General features: G+C 34.7%; 3 protein-coding genes across 5 annotated transcripts in view; 1 reads left to right on the forward strand and 2 right to left on the reverse strand.

The window, feature by feature from the left end:
- Positions 1-535: 535 nt before the first annotated feature.
- On the reverse strand, positions 536-2009 carry LOC119642798. The gene is made up of 3 exons (XM_038042074.1): positions 1059-2009; positions 826-992; positions 536-761 (listed from the first exon to the last, which is right to left on the reverse strand). The coding sequence occupies exons 1-3, from the start codon at positions 1551-1553 to the stop codon at positions 587-589; spliced, it is 837 nt and encodes a 278-aa protein (XP_037898002.1). The 5' UTR covers positions 1554-2009; the 3' UTR covers positions 536-586.
- Positions 2010-2138: 129 nt separating this feature from the next.
- LOC119642736 lies at positions 2139-13586 on the reverse strand. Its single transcript, XM_038042004.1, has 15 exons — positions 13321-13586; positions 12853-13258; positions 12683-12788; positions 12545-12622; positions 10906-12490; positions 7668-8558; positions 7022-7609; positions 6081-6947; positions 4987-5071; positions 4740-4923; positions 4541-4682; positions 4338-4472; positions 2681-4270; positions 2451-2617; positions 2139-2376 (listed from the first exon to the last, which is right to left on the reverse strand). Exons 1-15 carry the CDS (start codon positions 13468-13470, stop codon positions 2205-2207), a joined length of 7146 nt encoding a protein of 2381 aa, XP_037897932.1. The 5' UTR covers positions 13471-13586; the 3' UTR covers positions 2139-2204.
- Positions 13587-17971: 4385 nt separating this feature from the next.
- Positions 17972-20664, forward strand: part of LOC119642796 (tubulin glycylase 3C) — a 3874-nt gene continuing 1181 nt past the window's right edge. Inside the window, exons 1-4 of one of the 3 annotated variants that reach the window (XM_038042070.1) lie at positions 17972-18236; positions 18295-18529; positions 18591-18919; positions 18985-20239. In XM_038042070.1, the coding sequence (XP_037897998.1) occupies positions 18349-18529; positions 18591-18919; positions 18985-20239 (1765 nt within the window). In that variant the 5' untranslated portion in view covers positions 17972-18236; positions 18295-18348. Of the gene's footprint in view, positions 18237-18257; positions 18530-18590; positions 18920-18984; positions 20240-20664 lie in introns of those variants that run through there. The other 2 variants (XM_038042069.1, XM_038042072.1) reach the window with 2 other exon arrangements.

Below are 20664 nucleotides of genomic sequence, written 5' to 3' on the forward strand. Positions count from 1 at the left end.
TGAAAGTTTCATTTACTTTCAGCAAATATACTTAGAGCAATTTCTTAACCATTTCCTCCAAGCAATCTATTGTCAATAACATATCTTTCATCATTTTTCATCTACCCTTACCTGTGAAATTCGTCCTTGGTAACTTTAAAAACAATGCGCATTCAATCAATCACTCACTAGTTTTTTGACGCATTTATTTCTCCCTCAGGTCAATTCTTTTAAAGTGGTAGAATTTTTCTACGGAGCGCATATGTGCCTCGGACGTCGCTTAGCTGATTTAGAGATACAAATATTAGCTTTTACGAAATTGTAAATTGGAATATAACTGCCCCACAAGACTAGCGTGTACGTAACGGTTAATAAAAATGAATGTTTTTTCCCATTGGAAGAAAATTTTCATTACGAAATTTGGATGTTTTTCAAATATTTGATTGTGTCTTTATTTTTTCAATTGCTTAAACTGTGCATACCTAAGGACTATCCAAAGTACTCCATGCCACGTCATTTAAAAAATAACTTAAATTTTGATTTTTGCCACCACGCATATTGAATATAATTAGAGCATAGTTTCCATACAGTGAATTTCATCCGTTATTTACATTGAAACAATTTTAGTTTCATTAATTTCATCCATTCCATCTTCAGCGAAACTATTTGCAAACATTTCATTACACTCGGAGGAGCTTCCCGATGAGACAAAAAGCGTGATTTTAATATCATTTGATTCTTCCATTCCCATATCGCCTTTTTCCTTATTAACGCCTATTTTGCTAAAAAATTTACAATATTTCAGAAAAAAAAATATTTTCTTGCAATGTTGCGCGAAAAACTTACGTCAGCTGATTTTTACTTAAGGAGCGAATTGAACGTTTAAACGCCATTTCCTTTAATTCAATGCAAGCCGTTTTCAATTTGTTTATTTCATCAAAAGCTTTAATAAGTTGTTTTTTAAAATTCTTACGCGACTTTTCTATAAGAGCAATGCGTGTATTCTGTTTACGCTAAATAAAGGATGAGATAATAAAAAAATTATGCTGCTTTAAAAAAGAGAGTTTGCCGAAGCTTACCAAATCAGTTCGAAAATGTAATAAATAATCGGGCGAAATGTGCAAGCTGCGTAATTCGTTCAATTCACTTGTTAATAATTCAGTGCGCGCTTTCAAGTTGGCATTTTCCCTCTCCAGGCGAGCGTTTTCCGTTTGCATTTGATCGTTCTTGATTGCCCTCAATTGGCCAAATTTTTCCGCACGCACTTCCTCCCACCGCTTTTTCAAATCATTCTTATAATCGTCTTCCTTGTCAGCAAGCTTATTTAATATATTTTCCATTTGTAGTCGCTTCCATTGCTCCAACTCGTGCACTGCTTTCATTATTACCTCTTCTTGAATAAATTCTTGATGCTTTCCATCACTATTTTCAGTGTTTATCGCTTTTGAACTACACAATTTTTTTGACGCCAAGTCAGCCTGTGCACCTACGCTACATTTGACTTGCGCGCGAAAATGTCGCGATTGATTGCGAAGAATTTCCTCTTGTCTAGCGTCTGTAGGGCAGTCTTCCATTGATTTAGCACAAAATTCTTTTTTTTTTTTTTTTGTTCTTTTTTTTAATTAAAATATCATAGGGATTTAGAGCTCGCTCTTTGTTTGTTGCAGTTATATTCAGCGGTTTCAAATGTCGTGCTGACAAACTATAATTTTCATAAAACTCATTGACACTAATTTTCAAATTATTTTTCTCTCATCTCGACTTCCTCCGTACTCCCCAAATTTTGCAGTACACAGTGTAATTTTTATCAAGAAGAAGTTAGTAAAAGCAAATTTAATATCCTTACGAACCGGATATGTCAATATGGCGACTTTCTTTTTAACAAAGATAAATTTTAAATTAGGAAAACACAATTTTTACATTAAAAGACTTTAAAAACCTTGCTTGCATATTCGCGTCAAAATAAAGTTTTCTGGTTCAGATCAGAGATCTTCAAAATAAAGTAAGTAATTCAAGAGAATCGTAGTGAAATTTGTGACATTAGAAAGATTTCTATTAACTTATTCCAAAATATTTTAAATTTGAATCTAACGATTGACAATATTTTTATATTTAATCAAATGAAAATAAAAACCAATAAAAAGCAATTAAAAAAACGCTATGCTTTGCTTTGAATATATCACAGACAATTTCGTTCATTAATTAAGGTAAAGCGATTTCAGTTATCACATTCCAACAGCAGCCATGACATCCTCATCCACACTATCAGCGAACTCATCGTTACCTTCCGATGAACTTTCCGATGAGATGAAAAGCGAACTTTTAATATCATTCAATTCTTGACGATCATTTTCCAAATCGTCTTTTTCCTCATTAAGAATTTCGTCTAGGCATAAACTAAAAAATTAATTATGTTACGAGAAAAGAATTTTTTTTTTTTGTCGATCGTGTAATGTGTAACGAAAACCTACGTTAATTGACTTGGTTTCGTGATCGGTTTCGCATTTTTAAATGCCGCCGTCTGCAACTTAAGGCAAGCCAGTTTTAATTTATTAATTTCACGCGAAGCCTTAGTTAGTTCTTCCTTATAATGATTGCGGGATTTTTCCATAACAGATATACGTTCATTTTGCTTACGCTAAAGGGAGGTCGATATAATTTGATACGTACAACCTTTAAAGGATGAGCAACTAAAACTCACCAAATCACTTAGAAAATCTGATAGGTGATCGGCTGAAAGGTGTGTGCTTTGTAACGTGCCCAATTGTTTCGTCAATTCTTCAGTGCGTGCTTTCATATCCTCATTTTCCTTCTCCAGACGTGTGTTTTCCAATTGCATTTGTTTATCTTTAATTTCAAATAAATTATCTCTCTGTTGCATATCCAGTTTTAATCGTTGCATTTCAGCTTCTAATTGTTGAAATTTCTTTGTATAAGTACTTTCTATTTCGCGCTTAATGGAGTCGACCACTTGAACGGAAGCCCGATTTGTGGCATTGGAGGCTTTTAATTCAACTTGGGCTTTCTCCAATTGAGCATTTAAATGTTCGCACTTTGCCATTTTTGCGTCCAGACGAGCCTGCATTAAAACACGCTGCTGCTCCCAGTGCTCCTCCATCTCACGGATATAATTGCGTTCTTTGTATGCCAATGCACGTAAGAAGCTATCCATTTGCTGCTGTTTCCATTGTTCTAACTCCTCTACTACTTTAACTGCTATATCTTCTGGATTAAATTCTTCCACGGGGTCGGTATTTACTGCTGTCGAGTAGAAGCACTTTTCAGCTTCCACATCAATTTGTACACCTATGTCACTGGTCTGTTTGACTTGGGAGTCAACGTGTCTTAACCGCTCGTAAGCAATTTCCTCCTTTTCTAATATAGTTTCCTTGGGAAAATCATCGACCGACTTAGCATAGCATTCCTCTTTATCGTTGCAATAGCATATGGGTTCAGAATTTGCCTTATGATATTTACCAATTAATTCCAATGATTTAAATTGTCTCGATGACAGAGAAAAATTGTCATAAGGTAAACGCTTGAAATCTGGTGTTTCCAAATTACCATGTTCCGCAGGCAATTCAAAACGCGTCACTGATCTCTCTTCCCCTTTGCCGCTGCCGTGACAAATTTCATTTAAAGCTGCAATTTCGTAATTATTTCTTTTTGCATGCGGTGTCAGTAAATGAATACTAAATATAAAGTCGACTGAAGGTTTACACGATCTGGGGCTAAGAATTTTGTGCAAACGATCAAAGTAAAAGGTACCATTCTTCGTCCATAATTTGTGCATACTAAAGTAGACATCATCGGGCATAAATTTAGAGATATCGAATCTATAGTTTGCTATGGCTATATTCATGTAATAGAGATTAATAGGTATATAAAAGATGCGCTGGAAATAAGTGCGCAAACTGCGCAATGAAGATTTAAATGTTAACGAAATTTTCTCATTAACTGGATAGCAATCGGTTGATGATATTTGAATTTCCACATATGAGTTGCTGCCCAAAAAATCGTAATGAAAACCGAAAACGTTGCTTTCGTATTGACAAACATTTTGCTCCAATTCTAGCAATCTCATTACGTTTTTCACTTGCTTGAAAGTAAGCGTTATAGCGAAAATATCACAATCGACGTCAGGATTGTTGCCCACTTGAATTAAACCGACTTGTTTTAGTAACTGAACGTACACATTGCTTTGAGACTGCAACATTAAAGATGTCTCTGATGCATGTGGTGAAACCATGAATTCACGATTTAATGTTGCAGCAGTTGAGGGTTGTTTGCGCTAAATTGCAAATTTATTATTAAATGCGGGAGAAATTAAAAAGAAAAAAAACGTTTTAATAAGTTACTTTTCCCATTAAAGATTCCAACTCCCCACTTTCCAAGATAACTTTTTTAACAATCGTCAACATTATATAGATTTCGGGTTTATTTTGCCGCCATTCTGCGCTTAACCCACCCAATTTATGCCAATGAAGTTTCATCTGCAAATTAAGAAGATTTTCGTATTCATTGCCTTTTCATCGTTACCATGAAGGTATTTTTGAGTTACGGATATATTTGATAGTTGCGAGAGAATCTGTACACCGCGCATGGGTAATAAAAGGGAACCTATAGGTCTGCGTGGCGAATTAACTGAACGCCCAGATTTGAGGAAACATTCTAATTTCACCGGTCGATTATCAGTTTTCATTCTAAAGATAAAACAATACAAGTGTATTTTTGTCACTTCTTGAAAATAGAACGTTTACCTTTTTATATCATCTAGTTCACATTCCCATATACAATTACTATTAAATATTGTGGCAGTTTCACTAGATAACGAATGTCCTTCCACTTCGAATTTAACTCCGTTCAACGATGCATTTAATATTATACGACTTTTGCGCTGTTCCGCAATGTCTCCCACACCATCGCGAATATTAAAACCAATTCCTTATAATTAATTTAAGAAATTCAGTGAAGAGGAATTCACATTTCAATGCTTGCGCAGCTTACCTTCTACGATATGCAAAAATATGCAATAGGTGTTCTCCTTCTCCTCATCACTATCCGAAGAAGTATATGCATTCATAACTGCAATGTTTTAAATTTATTGGGAATATGTTTATATTATTTATATTTTGTAAAAATATATTTATTTTCCTTCAAAGAAGCGGGCATTACATATAAAATAAACAAATACAATAAAACAATAACCGTTCGTCTTATCAAATTAGAGCTGTCAAACCTAAAGAATGTTTATTTCATGCGTAGGGTTGCCGCAGTTCGCATTAAGTGCTCAAGATCAATTGTTTGAGGTATAAAATAACTTAGCGTGAACCTCGCCTACTGTATGAATTTATATCAGTTAACACGAAAATATATTTCGGCAAATTCGTAAATTGTGTATTTTTAAGAAATTGAAAGAAAGCTTTCTATCCGAATTATATTCAATTGCATTGCCACGCATGCTCTGTTTTCTTTTGCTATTTCTGACATAAATTACTTGGGATCGTATTGTTAAAAGAAAGTTCTTAGATGAATCATGACAGAAAAATTTAATCTTCTAACTATGATGAAATGATTTACGAATACCTTAATTATCTCATTTTTCATTTTCATTTATTCGTTTATTAACTATAAAACTCTAGGCGTATGACCTAATTATATAAATACATTTCATGTATATAAAGAAACTAAAAACATAAGTGAGTATACAAGCGAGCGAGTTGGCTTCAAATGTAATGATCTTGCTTCATAAACCCAGTAGTGATCAATTTCTGCCAATAAGAAAATATAATAGAAATAAAAAGCAATTTGATCAAAGAGCATTTCGGTTTGTTATTCTTTATTTTATTTTACAGAATATTTTAAATGCTTTATTTTTCCTACCCGTAGTAACGGAAAACTTCAAAACTTGAATAAATAAAATCATCATATTTCATTAGAGCGAATATCGAAAACGTCAACGGCACGAACTAAATTCTCGGCTACCACAATATTAATTCATTTTGTTGTTCAATTGTTGACCAGAGGAGGTTACTTAATAATAATTGTTTTTAATGCAGATCTACATCAAGTAGTAGTCAACAAACAGTACATGTCTCTTAAAACTCCACCGGAAATGCAGGTAAATGTTTTGAAGTATGTACGTCTGTATTATTGACGTGGTGGCCCTTTTGGCGACGATGTGCCTTTAGGGCGCTGCCTTGTATGAAACCGTCTCCACATATATCGCATAAGTAGGGCCTTTCCCCGGTATGACGACGGCGATGTATAACCAAATCATTCGATTGAGCAAAAGCACTGTCACAGAATGTGCATTTGTACGGCCTTTCACCAGTATGTGTGCGCATGTGCGTAGTCAATTTATAAGAGCGTATAAAAGTTTTCGCGCATATCGTACACTTGTAAGGTCTTTCGCCAGTATGCGTGCGCCTATGTGAAATTAAATCAGTACGCCTAGCGAAAGCTAGTTCGCATATATCACATTTATAGGGACGTTCGCCGGTATGTCGACGCATATGTATAGCTAAACAGGAGGCAGAAGACAAAGCTAAACCGCACAAAGCACATAAATGCTTTTGCTTCACTTTGATGGCAACTTGTTTGCTGGCATCCTTTTTGGACGATTTGCCCCTTACTACCGGTAAAGGTTGACCATTAACTGGGTTATGATATTTTTTCAGATGGGCATTGTAACGATCTTTACGGTTGTACGTACGATGACAATCAGGGCATTTAAATAACTTCATCTCCTTCGGGGAATTCTGCTGCAGGGGAAGAGATTGTAAAGATGATTTTGCAGTGGCCGTTTCCTCCTGCTTGGTAACGTCCACAGCTACTTTAACAGTATGCTGTAATTCTACATGTTTATTTAGATTTTCTGGCCACATGAAACGAAATGAACACTTACTACAAGTGTATTGCTTTTCATTATTCAAACATTGGCTTGCTTTGTGATCGTCAAGTATTTTCTAGAACAAAAAGTAGGACAAAGGCTACTCTTAGAAAAAATGGACGAAGTATTAAAATTGTCACTCAGTTTTACCTGTGAGACTGTTTTAAAGATGCAATATTCACATTTCAAGGTAAGTGTTTCATATGAATGGAAAGAGCGTTGATGCTGCGCCATTTTATACTTCCGTTTACACTGAAAATTGCAAATTTCACAGATATACGAATTTTTCGCCAAATAGTCAGTTAACTCCTCTTCTGCTTCCGTCTCGGAATTCCATTCTAAATGTAGCTCATATCCTCGTTCATTGATTATCGAGTAGTTTTCTAAACCACCAGACAAAATCGCAGATACATGCATTTGTTGAAAGTGTTCAGATAAGTTTGCCATGGTTGGATAATTCCTATGACATATTTTGCATTCAATCACTTTGTCGCCATTAGGCCAACACGTCGAATTGATAATGCTTTCCATACAATCTATGTCGGTGACTTTTATGCCATGTTCCTTAATGTGCGCACAAAGATTTTCTCGAACATAAAACATTCGTGGACATAGTACACAGTAATGCAAGTACATATCTTTACTGTCGCCGTGCAAACTCATATGTCGCTTTAGATCGCAATTATGCTCAAATTTGAGCTGACATAAGAAGCACTCATAACGACGATTCATTTCATTCTGTAGGAAATAAATAAGGGCTAAATAAAATCGCTGATAAAGGTAGTTTCGATTTTACCTCGTTTGCAGTTTCGCGGGCGTGCATCATAGCAAAATGCGATTTAAGATTATCTTTCCACATGAAACGCAATGAACATTTGCGACACTGATGCCGCTTATTCGGATTTTTACATTGTTGTTTGTAGTGATGCTCCAATATTTCGGGCGACAAAAACCGGGCGTTACAGCTACTGCAAACATGGCGCCCCTCCTCCCAAGTGTGTTCATTTTCATGATGTTGAAATAGTTTGTATTTACGTGCGAAACTCAAATGCGGGCATATATCGCAGTTATAACTTCCTTTCGTATTAAGTTTGACTCTCTCATCATCATCTTCCGAATCGAGGTCAGTTTCCGAACTGTCCAAACTTAACTCGTAACCATTTTCATTTGTTATGGAATAAAAACGTTCCAGTTTATGTTTGTTGGTTAAATCAATACCAATTCGGGCCATTAACATGGCCTCCGTCATTATCTCTTCTTCGGGATAGAATTGTGCGGAAATGAAATCAACAACTTCCATTTCCTTGCGCCTTTCAAAATCAATCGTATATTGATGTTTTGCCAAATGATTGCGCAAATCCTGTATAGTTGTGTGCTGAGAATAACAAATCATGCATTTAATCTGTTTGTAACCATGAGGCCTGCTTAGGTTCACGTCAAAATTGTTTACTTTTCGATTTAAATTCAATGTTATTGGCACGCTATTGGGATCATGAGTGCGTATATGTGCTAATAAATGATCTTTACGATAAAATTTCCTTTCGCAATGGGGACAAGCATATTTTTTTTCATCAGGGCGATGTATAATCCTATGCCTTTTTAAATCCTTTAACCAAATAAATACTTTGTCGCATTCGTCACATTTTAATTTATTACCATATTTGTTTTGGTCGCCACGATCAGAATGCTGAAAGTAAATAAAATGTGAAACTGGATAAAAGACCAAAACTTTTCTTAAAAGCAAAACGGGAATCTTAATTAAGTGCGTATATTTCATTATATCATGGATCAGGGAGAATAAAATTAAGTTACTGAATTTATATTGATTATCCAACTTTTAAAACGCGTGTGTTCGTCGCCCCATATCGAAAACCGAAAAATAAAAAAATTAAAATCGCCTTAGACCGAATCGCCGATAACAGACAAGTTAAGATCAAGACATTCCAATATCAAATTATTTCAGTTGTGAGTCGCACTCACTCTCCTCCTCGATCAAGCATCAGTTTCTAATCAATATCTGCTGCGAAGCGGAAGTTACGAGTGGTCACGACTTAAAGTTTAAATTAAGAGCACATATCGAAAATGTCAGGTGTACATATTACTCTATTTTCTACGACCGTGAGGTTTTCAATACAAGCTGATAGATTTTCGAACTGGACTCTAAACGTGTCGACCGTCCGTCTCTGTACCAACTAATATTTTCGCGTAAATTTTGTATTTCGGAACTATTAGAAAAACTTATGGTGGACTGTAAAAATTGAATAGCAAGACAATACGGTATTCTAACAAAATTATTTTAAAATTATTCAAACTCTTTGAAAAGCATTTAAAGATCGGCACGTTATTGCAATACCTTCGTGGGGCCTACTCTGTCTTAGAGACCCTTCCTCGCATTGAAGCAGATTTAGAAAAGTTAAAAAACATACATATACAAAAACAACTAAGAAAGTTATATTCGGGTGGAGCCGAATCCCGCACACCCACGACTAAACTTTTCCCATTCTACTCTTCAAATTCTTTTACTTTATACCCATATCGCTGGTATTATTAAAACAAAATTAATCCATCACGTCTATAATTTTTAGAATCAACTCATTTTTAAACGGAGTAAGTATATCATTTGAGGAATGTAAAAAATAATTTTAAATATTTTGCTTTCTTTGTGTTACGATGATTAAGCATAAAATCTCACAAAAGTGAAAAAAAGATTATTTAATCGTTTGTAACTTGGTGTGGGTCAGGTTCATTTTTCCCATTTTTGTACGTAGAAAGTTGCAATGTTTCGAAAAGTAAATGTGAAAAATTTCAGCTTACTAACTTTCATAATTTCTGAGTAACGTGCAAAAAATTCGCAAATTTTGGTTAAGAAAAACGTTGTTGCACTCAGTTTACGCTCCACTGCGGGCTTCTGCTGTGATCAATTTAGCCCATTTTCAATACTAACTTGAGTGTAAACACTTCCAATGTTTCTACCAAATTTGAAATCGATATCTTAATTTTTGCCACCAGGAGAGTCCCAACAACAAACACTGGACAGACGGACAGACATAGCTGAACCAATTCAGAATTTCAAGATGAAGAATATATGTATACTTTATAGGGTGTCTAAAGCTTCGTTTTGGATGTTACATGCATTATGAAAAAAAACAAAATGAGTATACCTCCGTCTTATAGTGGTGGGTATAAAAACAACTAAGAAAATCATATTTGGACTGTAGCTTTTGTACACATCATCATTATCCTAAAAATGACAAAAAAGTCAAAGAAGTCAATATTCTTGCCTTATAATATGGAGTAGGGGAGGCTGATTTTCTTTATTTTAAAATAAAAGTTTTTCCGGTGTAGCCGCGTGGGCTTTATCTCGTATACTTTGAAAAATTTAGGTAACTTCTAACTTCTTTTGCAAATTGATGGGCGATATATTCATTTTTGCAAACGGGATGAGATTTACCACAAATATCACACAGTTGCACAGATGGACGGACGAAAAAACAGGCATCCTAAGATGCATTTCAAATTTGAAACTATCCATGAATTTAGATACTTTATGAGGGTTTTGAAGCTTTTGAAGTTATGAAGGTATAAAAAAAAAATCAAATTTTGATAACTAAAATTTTGGGTAGGCATGGTCGATGAATTGCAGCATAGCGCACAGAATGTTGAGTATGTAATGAGCAAAAAACTAATCTTTTGTTCGATTCGAAAAACAGAGAAGTGCTCAAGTTACGCACATTTGGCCCAATCACAATACCATCTGCATGCAAGAACTTGCAATGTTTCTACCAAATATAAAGTCGGTAGCTTAGTTTTTGCGGCCAATAGAATGTTTACAATAGACACTACACAGAGGGACGGATGGACATTCTTAAATCAATTTAGAATTCGATGCTGATCAAGAATTTATGTACTTTGGAGGACCTCCGAAGCCTTCTTCTCGACGTTGTAAACGTTTTGACAAAATGAATATACCCCCCATCCTGTAGTGATGAGAATATAAGTTCGACAGAAAAAATTTAATGATGAGATTTTCTTACCTTCATTTGTTTATGCTTCGCTAAATTTCTGGGCCAAACAAAATTTAACGCACAAATATCGCACCGAAAACTTTGTTGACGATATTCGTTTAAACAATTTCGATATTGATGATGATCGAGAATTTCTCGATAAGCGAATTGCCGCGAGCATACATCACAACGAAAGGGTAGGGACATTCCCGCATGAGTCGCTGTTTGATGTTCAACCAAGGATGATCTACGTCTAAATTCCGAATGGCACTGTAAACACTTGTAAAAATGGCGCTGCTCTTCTTCCGACTCACTTTCCGAGTCCATCACGTCGAGTTCTTCAGCATTTTTATCCAAAGCACAATAAAATCGCGTGAGTTGATTCTTACTGTAGTCATTTGCTATGGCTTTTTTCACAGATTCTCGATCTAGAGCATTTTCCAATTTAACAAATGTTTTCATGTAAAGAGAATGTTCAAAATCAATATTTGTTTCGCCATCCTGATGAACAGGCAAGTGTTCTCGTAATTGTTTTAATTTGGAAAAATGGTTATTACATAAAGCACATCGAAACTCTTGCGGATTGCTCCATTCAATGCACGCGTGTATTTTCATATGTGCCTTTAGCTTTAAAGCTGTTTTAAAAGTCGTACGACATATAGAACATTTTAAGGGATTGTTTTTATCCTTCGTTCCCGTTAAAAATCTCGCTTTATGCAAACAATTGTGTTGTCTCATACTCTCTATCCACGCGAACTTTCCCGGGCACCGTATGCAAACAAAAGATTTATCTCTATTACGGCAATGAGTACGCGAATGTTGCTCGAACATACGTGAACAAAGAAAATCCAGTTTACATAATTTACATTTATAGGGTATTTCCTTTTCAGTTTCGCGATGCTGCTCTTTCATATGAGTGAAGACTTGATATTTATATGAAAACTTCAGTTGACACAATTCACATTGATAACGTTTTTCGTAAACTTCATCATCGTCGCTTCTATCAACTTCATTTTCAGTGTCACTGATCGAAACTTCATAGCCGTGCTCGTTAAGTATAATATAAAATCGTGACCATTGATTCAAAAAAATTTCTTTCTCTATAGTCTCCCTAGCTTTCTCAATTGTATCGGCATTCGGGTAAAGTTGCCTTACGACGTTACTGCGCAAGTGTAAATGTTGTAAGGTTTTTGAGTCTCTATGCATTTCAAGGTGTTGACGTAATTCCCTTGCGTTTGAAAATCGTGTTTCACATAACCTACATTCAATCAAACGGCGTTTAGTGGGCTTACTGTATAAGCAATCACCATATTTCCATTGGTTAAGTCTACTTTTCATTCCATTTGGAATGCATTTAGAAGTATTAGTATTCGTTTGCGTGGGTTGATGATAAGCTCTTATATGTTCCCGTACTTTATCCTTGCGCTTAAATTGATGGCCACAAAATTCACATTGAAAGTGGGCCTTATCGGAATGTATAGTGTTTACGTGACGTGTTACGTCCTTCCGCAAAGAAAACGTTTTATCACACATATAACAAAGGAAACGGTCATCGATTTTTTTTATTTTCGAAAACTCCTGAGATCTGGGACGACCTTTGCGAGTTTTCACTTTTCTAAAAAGTTATGCTTAAATAACGAACTCTGTGCCAAAAAGTAATTAAGCGTACTTATCTATGGTTGATTTTCGGATCTTTGGTTTCTGTGGGATATATTCGTCATCCTCGTCCTCTGTACTGGATGAAAAGCTATTTATGTGCATAAATGAAAACATTATTTCAAATTTAATAAAAAAAATCAATGTTTACTTGGGTAAGAAATTCAAATTATCAGTTGAAATATCATCTTCTTTTGTTATCGGTGCCAGATAATCTTTGTTCACAGTTTCTGATGGAATCTTTTCTACTTGGTTACCTTTTTCATAAAATCAGGAAAGAATTATATAAGATGGTTTAAAACCATATGTTCTCTAACTTACTCCTTATGAACCCCTCCTTAGATTCATCATCATCGATACAATCTAAATCGGAATGATAACAATTCTCGGTTATACTCTCTTTTTTAATCTGCAGGTAATCATTTTCCATTTGTTGACATTTAAGTGCACCATCAATCGGTATATCGATGACGGTTTCCACTAAACAATCCACCGTACCGCCCTTATCTTCAGAATTATTATTTGTCAAGTTTCTTTCGCTATAGGGCAGGGAATCTTCCCATAGGAATGAATCGTTAGTAGACCCGGTAAGAGCTTTTTCTTCAAGTTGAGTTTCGTAGAACTCATTAGTTTCTATTATTTGTTGTATAAATTCATTAGCATTTTTCAGTTTTTCATTGCAATTATTGCACAAATTTTGCGGCATCTTCTTACTGTAATTGCTTTGCTAGATTAATGAACACAATTAATTATTAATTTTTAAGTTTTAGAAAATTAGTATAACTTTACCGTGAGCAACGATTGAAGGAAATTTTGTAATGGTTTTCCTACGCCGGCCAAGCATTGTGTCAACAAGACGTTATTTAAACTGCAAACCGCTAAACAAGTTCGACAAACATACGGTTTTCCTTTTATCAAACAAAACGTATTATCACTCATGTTAAATTAACTTTAATGCAAATATATGAAACATAAAGGTTTGTGTTATTTATTACAAAATAAAAGAAAATTGCGTCAATTCGACGAAAAGTTAGCTGATACACAGAAAAACTCTTTGACAAGTCTGATTGTCAAAATTTTATTAAAATTATTTATTACATGATCGCAAAGTTAACAGCAAAACATTTCGTTCTGGTGCAACGAAATGGATATGAAACATTTTCAACAGTTTTTGCGGAGTTTTTATCCGTTGGCTTGTTTTTGAGAAGAACAAAGGTTAAACGACAGCCTTAACCTGCACAAAATTGCACAAATACATAGTTTTATTGTAAACCGATATATAAAGACAATTAAACTATAGAAGAATTTTTGCTTTGACAATTAGAAGTACAATAATAATATAGTAACGAAAAGCTTAGTACTTTGAATTTGAACAGTTATCCAGAAAAGGCGTTATTTTGGAAGAACTTAGGACTATATATAAGAACTTAGGCGGTAATTAAAGAAGTCAGAAATCACTATACCGCTGTTGTGAAAATATATTTTGTATCTTTTCCGAAAAAAATGGCGCAGGGTAAACTACGCTTTGGCAGAGGAAAATGCAGAGCAAGTAATGGTGCTGAAGTTAATATAGCATTAAGCGTTGAAAATTTAACCGCTTGGCTAAGGCCTGCAAGAATAATGAGGTTTGTTTTAAGTGCCGCGGCAATCACATATCGAAGGTTATGTCTTCGATTATTTTCTGTGCATTAAGTCGCAACTTCTGTGAAGTTAGTGGTTATAACATAATCCATTATGATAAAACTCACACCCAAAGAGGTTATTGTATCGCCTTCTTTATAATATGCGCTTAAATCATAATCTTACGAAGAAGTCCAAAAACGCCATGGTTTATACATAGCTAGTAACAATTAGAAATGCTGAGTTCACTTTTGTGTATAATCAACACAGGAACAAGTCCATGGATGACGTTCCCCGAGCGTTGGACGATATCTCTATTTCTCAAAAAAATATAACAAGGTGGCTTTCGGAGGAACGATTCGCACGCCAAACTGCCTCTTTTGGATTTCATTTGCGCTTGTAATAGCTCTCTAGTTGCACATTCTGACCAATTCCATTTCAGAGGATTGTCTGCTCATGGGATGTGGTTTCTAGCCTTGAATGTAGAATTCAATACGGCAGCCACAAATGGTTATCTTTTTAGAGATTGTAGGTCAACACATATGCAATGAGTTATTAATGCTTCCATCAAGTTTTCTGGCGCAATGTTCGTCACTGACGTGAACGTCACTGTCGTGAACGATTAGTATTCCCATTTAATATACAACCTGGCTGCAAGAAACCAAAAAATTTGAGGACAGGAAGTTTATTGTGGAAACTTGTCTCCAAATGGAAGACCTATGGAAAGCCGCAAAAGATGGTGAAGTTCAAGGAGAAGAAATCATCCAGGCGAAGGCAGATTTGATTTTGCTGACAGCCAAGAGAATATATCCCCATATTTGTGAGTGCAAAATTGGAAATGAAATATGAAAAATATTAGGAGTCTTCCTCGACGACGCTTGTTTAGTAAAACTTGCCGGCTTTATACAAAGCAAAGTTAAAGGATTTTGCTTTTGTCGATGAATACCTAGTAAAATTCTTATAACAGCGTATAAATTACGAAGTGCTGTGCCTAAGGTAGACGAAGAATGAATAGGTTCGACGATGTTGGCTAGACCCACAGAGGAATTTAAGTCGATGTTTATGGGAAATCAAAGATAACTGGTGATGTAATTGAATTAAAATTGTCACAAGAGAAGAAAATAGAAGGCACTTCAGGTGCTCCCTTGTCCATGCAAGAGAACAAATATAAATTCGAGAGGGAAGTTTTATATATGTCAAAAATTTTGCCATATTGCGGCTAAGTGCCAGAATATATTGAATGAAAAAGAGAATAAAGCCATGATACGTTCACTATTTAGCCTGACGGTCCGAACCGCCAGTAGGATGCAGAGCAAGAAACTTGAGAGAGTGAGTAAGAAAATTGGTCTTAAGCCAAGTAAATTATAAGATATCAAAGAAAGATACAGTATATATACTCATCTTCACATACAACAAAATGAAATTTAAGAAGAGCCTTTGCGGCAACTTTAAAATAAAAGATATTGGAGACGCACAATACATTTTAGGTTTGCAGTTAACAAGAAGCTGCATAGCAGATATGCTCTGGTTGCTTCAAGAACTATATATTAAAGATTTACTGAAAAGGTTCAAAATAGACGGCTGCCATTTGCAATAGATTCGGAGCAAAAGTTATCAAAAATTATGGGTAATAAGCAATTGAATGCCCCATATCAGAACGCAATAGAGAGCATTTTATTTATTGTGAAAATCTGACAGAGTACATTGGGAAGCTTTAAAAACAATTTCAAGATATTTTGAAGGGACTGTGGATGCTACACAGAAAACAGTGAGTAAATGGAATACTCCAGAACCAAACAAATAAACCTAAATTGGTTGATATGACTCGACCAAACGTTGCGTCTGGTCATACCAACTTGTTTTTATTTTTTATCTCCAGCACTTAAACTGGAAGAAACTGTGAATAAAGAATGATCAATGTTGTTTCAAACAAAATGAAAAAGTTTTGAAGTGTGTCACAAAAATGCAACGTACGCAAATTAGTATAAACAACGAGGACACACTTCTGGGTCTGGATTACGTAATCAGCGGGATTGTTGTCTATGGTCAGTTATACAAAAACAGACAAAGATAGAAACATAACTGTGCAAATGCAAGTGCATGAACAAATCGAATACAGCTACGTTAATAAGTGCATAAACAACCCAACATGAATGTGGAAATGCAAAGGTACAAAGAATAAAGTGTGTTGACTTAAAATAAACAGGCGAATAAAAAGACACACACTTAAAACTAACAGGGACAAACCAGTAAAAATTGCAATTTAATAATGGTCTTTATGAAATTTTAGAAAGTTATTCTGACGCGGATACGCATGTGACTTGGGCGATAGAAAGCCCGCCACTAGATGTGTTTTTAAATTCCACAAAAAAATAGATATCTGTAGCTTTTTCTACTTCTGAGGCGGAATATGTAGTGGTAGATGTAGTTACTAAAGCACGGCCTTTAGAGAGACATCGAGAACGTTTGGAATCGTTAATTCAATTTAGTGACAACATTTCGACAACATTTCTTTATTACTGATTCCGACTAACTGACAATTACCCATAACAAGTTGCAAACTCGATTTCGATTCTGAATTTTGTCATTTCTGAAAATGACGCATTACAAGATTTAAGGTTATTTTAATATAGTTGCAATTGTACGTGTTTGTCTACTTGTTCATACAGTTTGTTAATTACTGACCAATTAGTCAACAGTAAATTTCCTTTCTGCGAGAACCTTACGTGAAAGATGCTCAGGAGAAGCTATACGGGATAAGTAGGTCACAATCTTTTGTGCGAAGAAAGGATCGGTACTTAGGCTTCTTGGTCGAAAAATACATATATCCTAATATTATATCTTACACATACACATGTTTATATATACGTTATATATATGTATATAACGATGATATATGATAATAGTGTATTCATAAACATAGAAATAAACATATATATTTGATATATAATAAGATTTGGATTCTGTATATACAAATAAGCAGCTATCGACAATTAGGCTTTTCGGTCGATATATATATATATATATCAAAAGTATACACTCAAGTCATGCCCTGAGGAATTATGTGTTGTTATCTCAAAGAATTTTAACGTTTTATTGAAATTGGATATTTTCCCCTGGTGTTGGAACAATAGTTTCCTTACTCCAATTCACAAAGATGGGAGCAGACATTTGGTCAAGAAATGCAGAGGCATTGCCAAGTTGAGTGTCTTAGCTAAATTGTTTGAACAAAGCATTTGAATTCTTCTAGAGCCCTTTGTAAAAATCGAAAACTGTCCATAGTTTAATCTCAATATCGGACTCTTTAAATTCTATCAAATGCAAACTTGTAAATACGAGCACTTTGCCTATGTCGTATACAGACAACCGTCTAATTTTGATTTCTTCGTAGGACTCTAAAATTTGGAGATTCACACTCAACATGGATTTCACATGAATTCCAATTTTTTATTGTTTCCTTATTTTTCTTTAAAGACATTTTAATAGTTATTAATAATATTTAATATAAAATTTATTGTTAAGAGTGGAGTGGATTCGGCTGTTAATTTACTTTAGCTGAATTTTATGTGTAAATAAAATAAATCAAGGAATAAATAAATAAATGATATACTAAATTAATCTTCTAAGTGGATTTCCAAAGGTCCACTTCGTTTATAAAAAAAGAGATTCATATAATAGATAAGCGTAACAAGACATTATAATAACAATTTAATAGCGATTTTTGCGGTTTAATGCTCGTTAGCAATTCTTTATAAAAATAAAACATTTTCATAAGTATATTTTGCTACGAAAGACGTTTAATGGTTCTAAAGTGGCAAAAACGGTAAGAAAACAAATGCAACGAGCTTACAACGAAAGAATTGTCGTATGTTCCCGTTGCTAACATCGCGTGTTAAAATTCTCTAAATACAAAAAAGTGCCACAACTGTTTTCTTAAAATCAAATTCATGAAAAACTATTTTTGATTACTGACAAATTATTTAAATATTATTAATTGTTAATAAAAAGAAAACGAAGTGTATTTATTTTGGAAGTGTTTTATTGAGCGAGACAACGTTGATTTGTTTAGTGCACTTAGACTCTCTGTAAATTTTGACTGATTTCCCTCTGAAATATTCTTTTACAGTTTTGTTATTGTTATAGATATTGTTAGATTAGAGAGCTAAAAAAAAATTAGCGAAACTGGATAAACGTAGAATGAATGGCACCCGTTTCGCCCGAACTGGGCGATGTCGCTTCATAATATGTATAGGCATTTTGATCTTGATGGTCGGAATGGTAGCGATATTTCATAGCTCACAGATGCAATTGGATGAAACACGGCAACAACGCTTGCATTGTGAACAGCAACAAGAAGCCTTAAATGAAAGACTTACATGTTAGTTGATAATGCTTATTTTGACTCCCTACTGCATACTATATACATAATCGATTTTCAGCTTTAGTGGAACAGAAATTCCACATGGAAAAAAACCACGACCATGAGCGTAATGAACAAATGGAAATTAAACGCAACCTAGAACAACGAATTAAAAGCTTAGAGGAAGAATTACAAAAGCAAAAATTAGAATCCCAAATGCGTTATGATCATCTGCAGCAAGGAAATAAAGTTTTGCAACGCGACCACAAAGATTCATTAACAGAGTGCACTAAGACCAAAAAACAACAGCTTGAACATGCAAACACATTGGAAAAGAAATTAGAAGTGCTACATTCAGAATTTGAAAAAGAAAAGGTTAATATATCGAGTGAAGCAAATATGTGGAAGGTAAGCAGCATGTAGATATCTTAAACAATTATAAATCATTCGTTGGTTTTTGTGTTATTACGTAGGAAAAATACAATGGACTTGCTAATGAAAAGGCAGATTTGCTGACCACCTTAGAAACCGTAGATACTTTACGCTCCAAAATCAAAGAACTTGAAAATTCATTAAGGGAGCCAAAAGGAATCTCTAGAACAAAATCAAATAAATTGTTGGGTAAACCGCAATCGACAACGCCGAATAAAGTTGAGCCACTAAAATCGTTTAAAGGATTAGAAGAAGTGAGTGAAGGCGTCTATCATGTCAATATAACTATAAAGAATGCAAATCAGGTGCCTAATGCTTCTGGCTTTACTACTGCTATTATTACTAACAATAACAATAATGTAGAAAACCCTAATAGTGGGTTTTTTAATGTTACTGGTATGGGTTTATCTAATCGAACAACATCTGGCATCAAAAATAAGAAATTTGTAGATATAAAGGCTGCAGCGGATCAAAGTAATCGTAGTATAATTTTAAATTCCGTTGAAAATTTTCAGATCGTACCTAAGCCCATTGTAAATAATGTGGGAAAACTGAAAGACATAATTTCTTCATCACCAGCTAGTAAATCGGAACAACAAATGCCATCGGGGGTGTTAGGGTTTAATGCTACAACGGCAAAATCATCGTTAGTTTCTAATGGAAATTTAAACAGTAATAGCCCCCCGTTGGCAATGCCACCGAATCAAAGAAGGCTTCCTGAAAATGTTGCTCCTATACCGGAAAATTTTGAAACACTTCTAGGAAAATCTAATGTGGATGAAATTAAACAAGGTAGCAAGCAAAGTAATGACGTTGAACGAGTCAACAAAAACGCAGAAAACAACAACAATCGTTACAGTAATGTAGTTGACACTATGGATATTCCAAAAACTCAAGGGGTAAAATCAGCTGCCAACAAGGACTACGATTCGGCGTTACCCGCCGCAAATGGAATTCGTAATCGTGAAAGCAGAAATGATGACAATCTTAATGATAATGAAAACCCGCAAGACGATCACAAAAAGATGCCAGTTGGTCCAATTAATGCGGATGAAAAATTCAAAGATGGTGAAAATGATGATGAAGAAATTGCAGTTGGCTTAGGTGCTGATAATGAAGGCGATATGCTGGCAGGTTTGGGCGGCGGCTTTGCTGCTGGCGATATAGCTGTGAAACCAAATAAACAGCAGTTATTGAAGACTGATAATCTCAATAACGAGGTAGCTGCAGACCAAGGCAAAGAATTTGGTGATGGTTTACGCATAGATGAAGGCGACTTGGATTATGGTGATGATGGTTTGTTAAAGAATGGATTAGACAGTGGTAGACTAAGTATTGCTTAAGATGTTAAAATTCTAAAAAATTCTTTAATTTAGAAAACTTTTAAAAAAAATTTTGCTAGTGAAACTTTTTACAACCTCTTTCCAAATTTTGAAAAGCGATTGTTGGGACTGTCACTAGCCATGTCAGAAATTGTTGGTTTGTGCAAAGGCTTTAAAATCCTTATGACCACCATACCTAGGTAGCGCTTCCGTCTTGCCCTTGTAGGAAGACGGCATATTGGTGATCTCGAAAATCTTTCCTCAATGGAGAGAAAAGCGAAAGTGTTTTATATTATCTTAAAAAGGCTTTAAACGTAATTTATGTTAATAAACGATCACAATCATTAAAAGAAAATGTGTTAAAATTATGAATAATAAAATTAATTTTTTTTTTTTTTT

The sequence above is a fragment of the Glossina fuscipes genome, unplaced genomic scaffold (genome assembly GCF_014805625.2).
Source record: "Glossina fuscipes isolate IAEA_lab_2018 unplaced genomic scaffold, Yale_Gfus_2 257, whole genome shotgun sequence".
Lineage (NCBI taxonomy): Eukaryota > Metazoa > Arthropoda > Insecta > Diptera > Glossinidae > Glossina > Glossina fuscipes.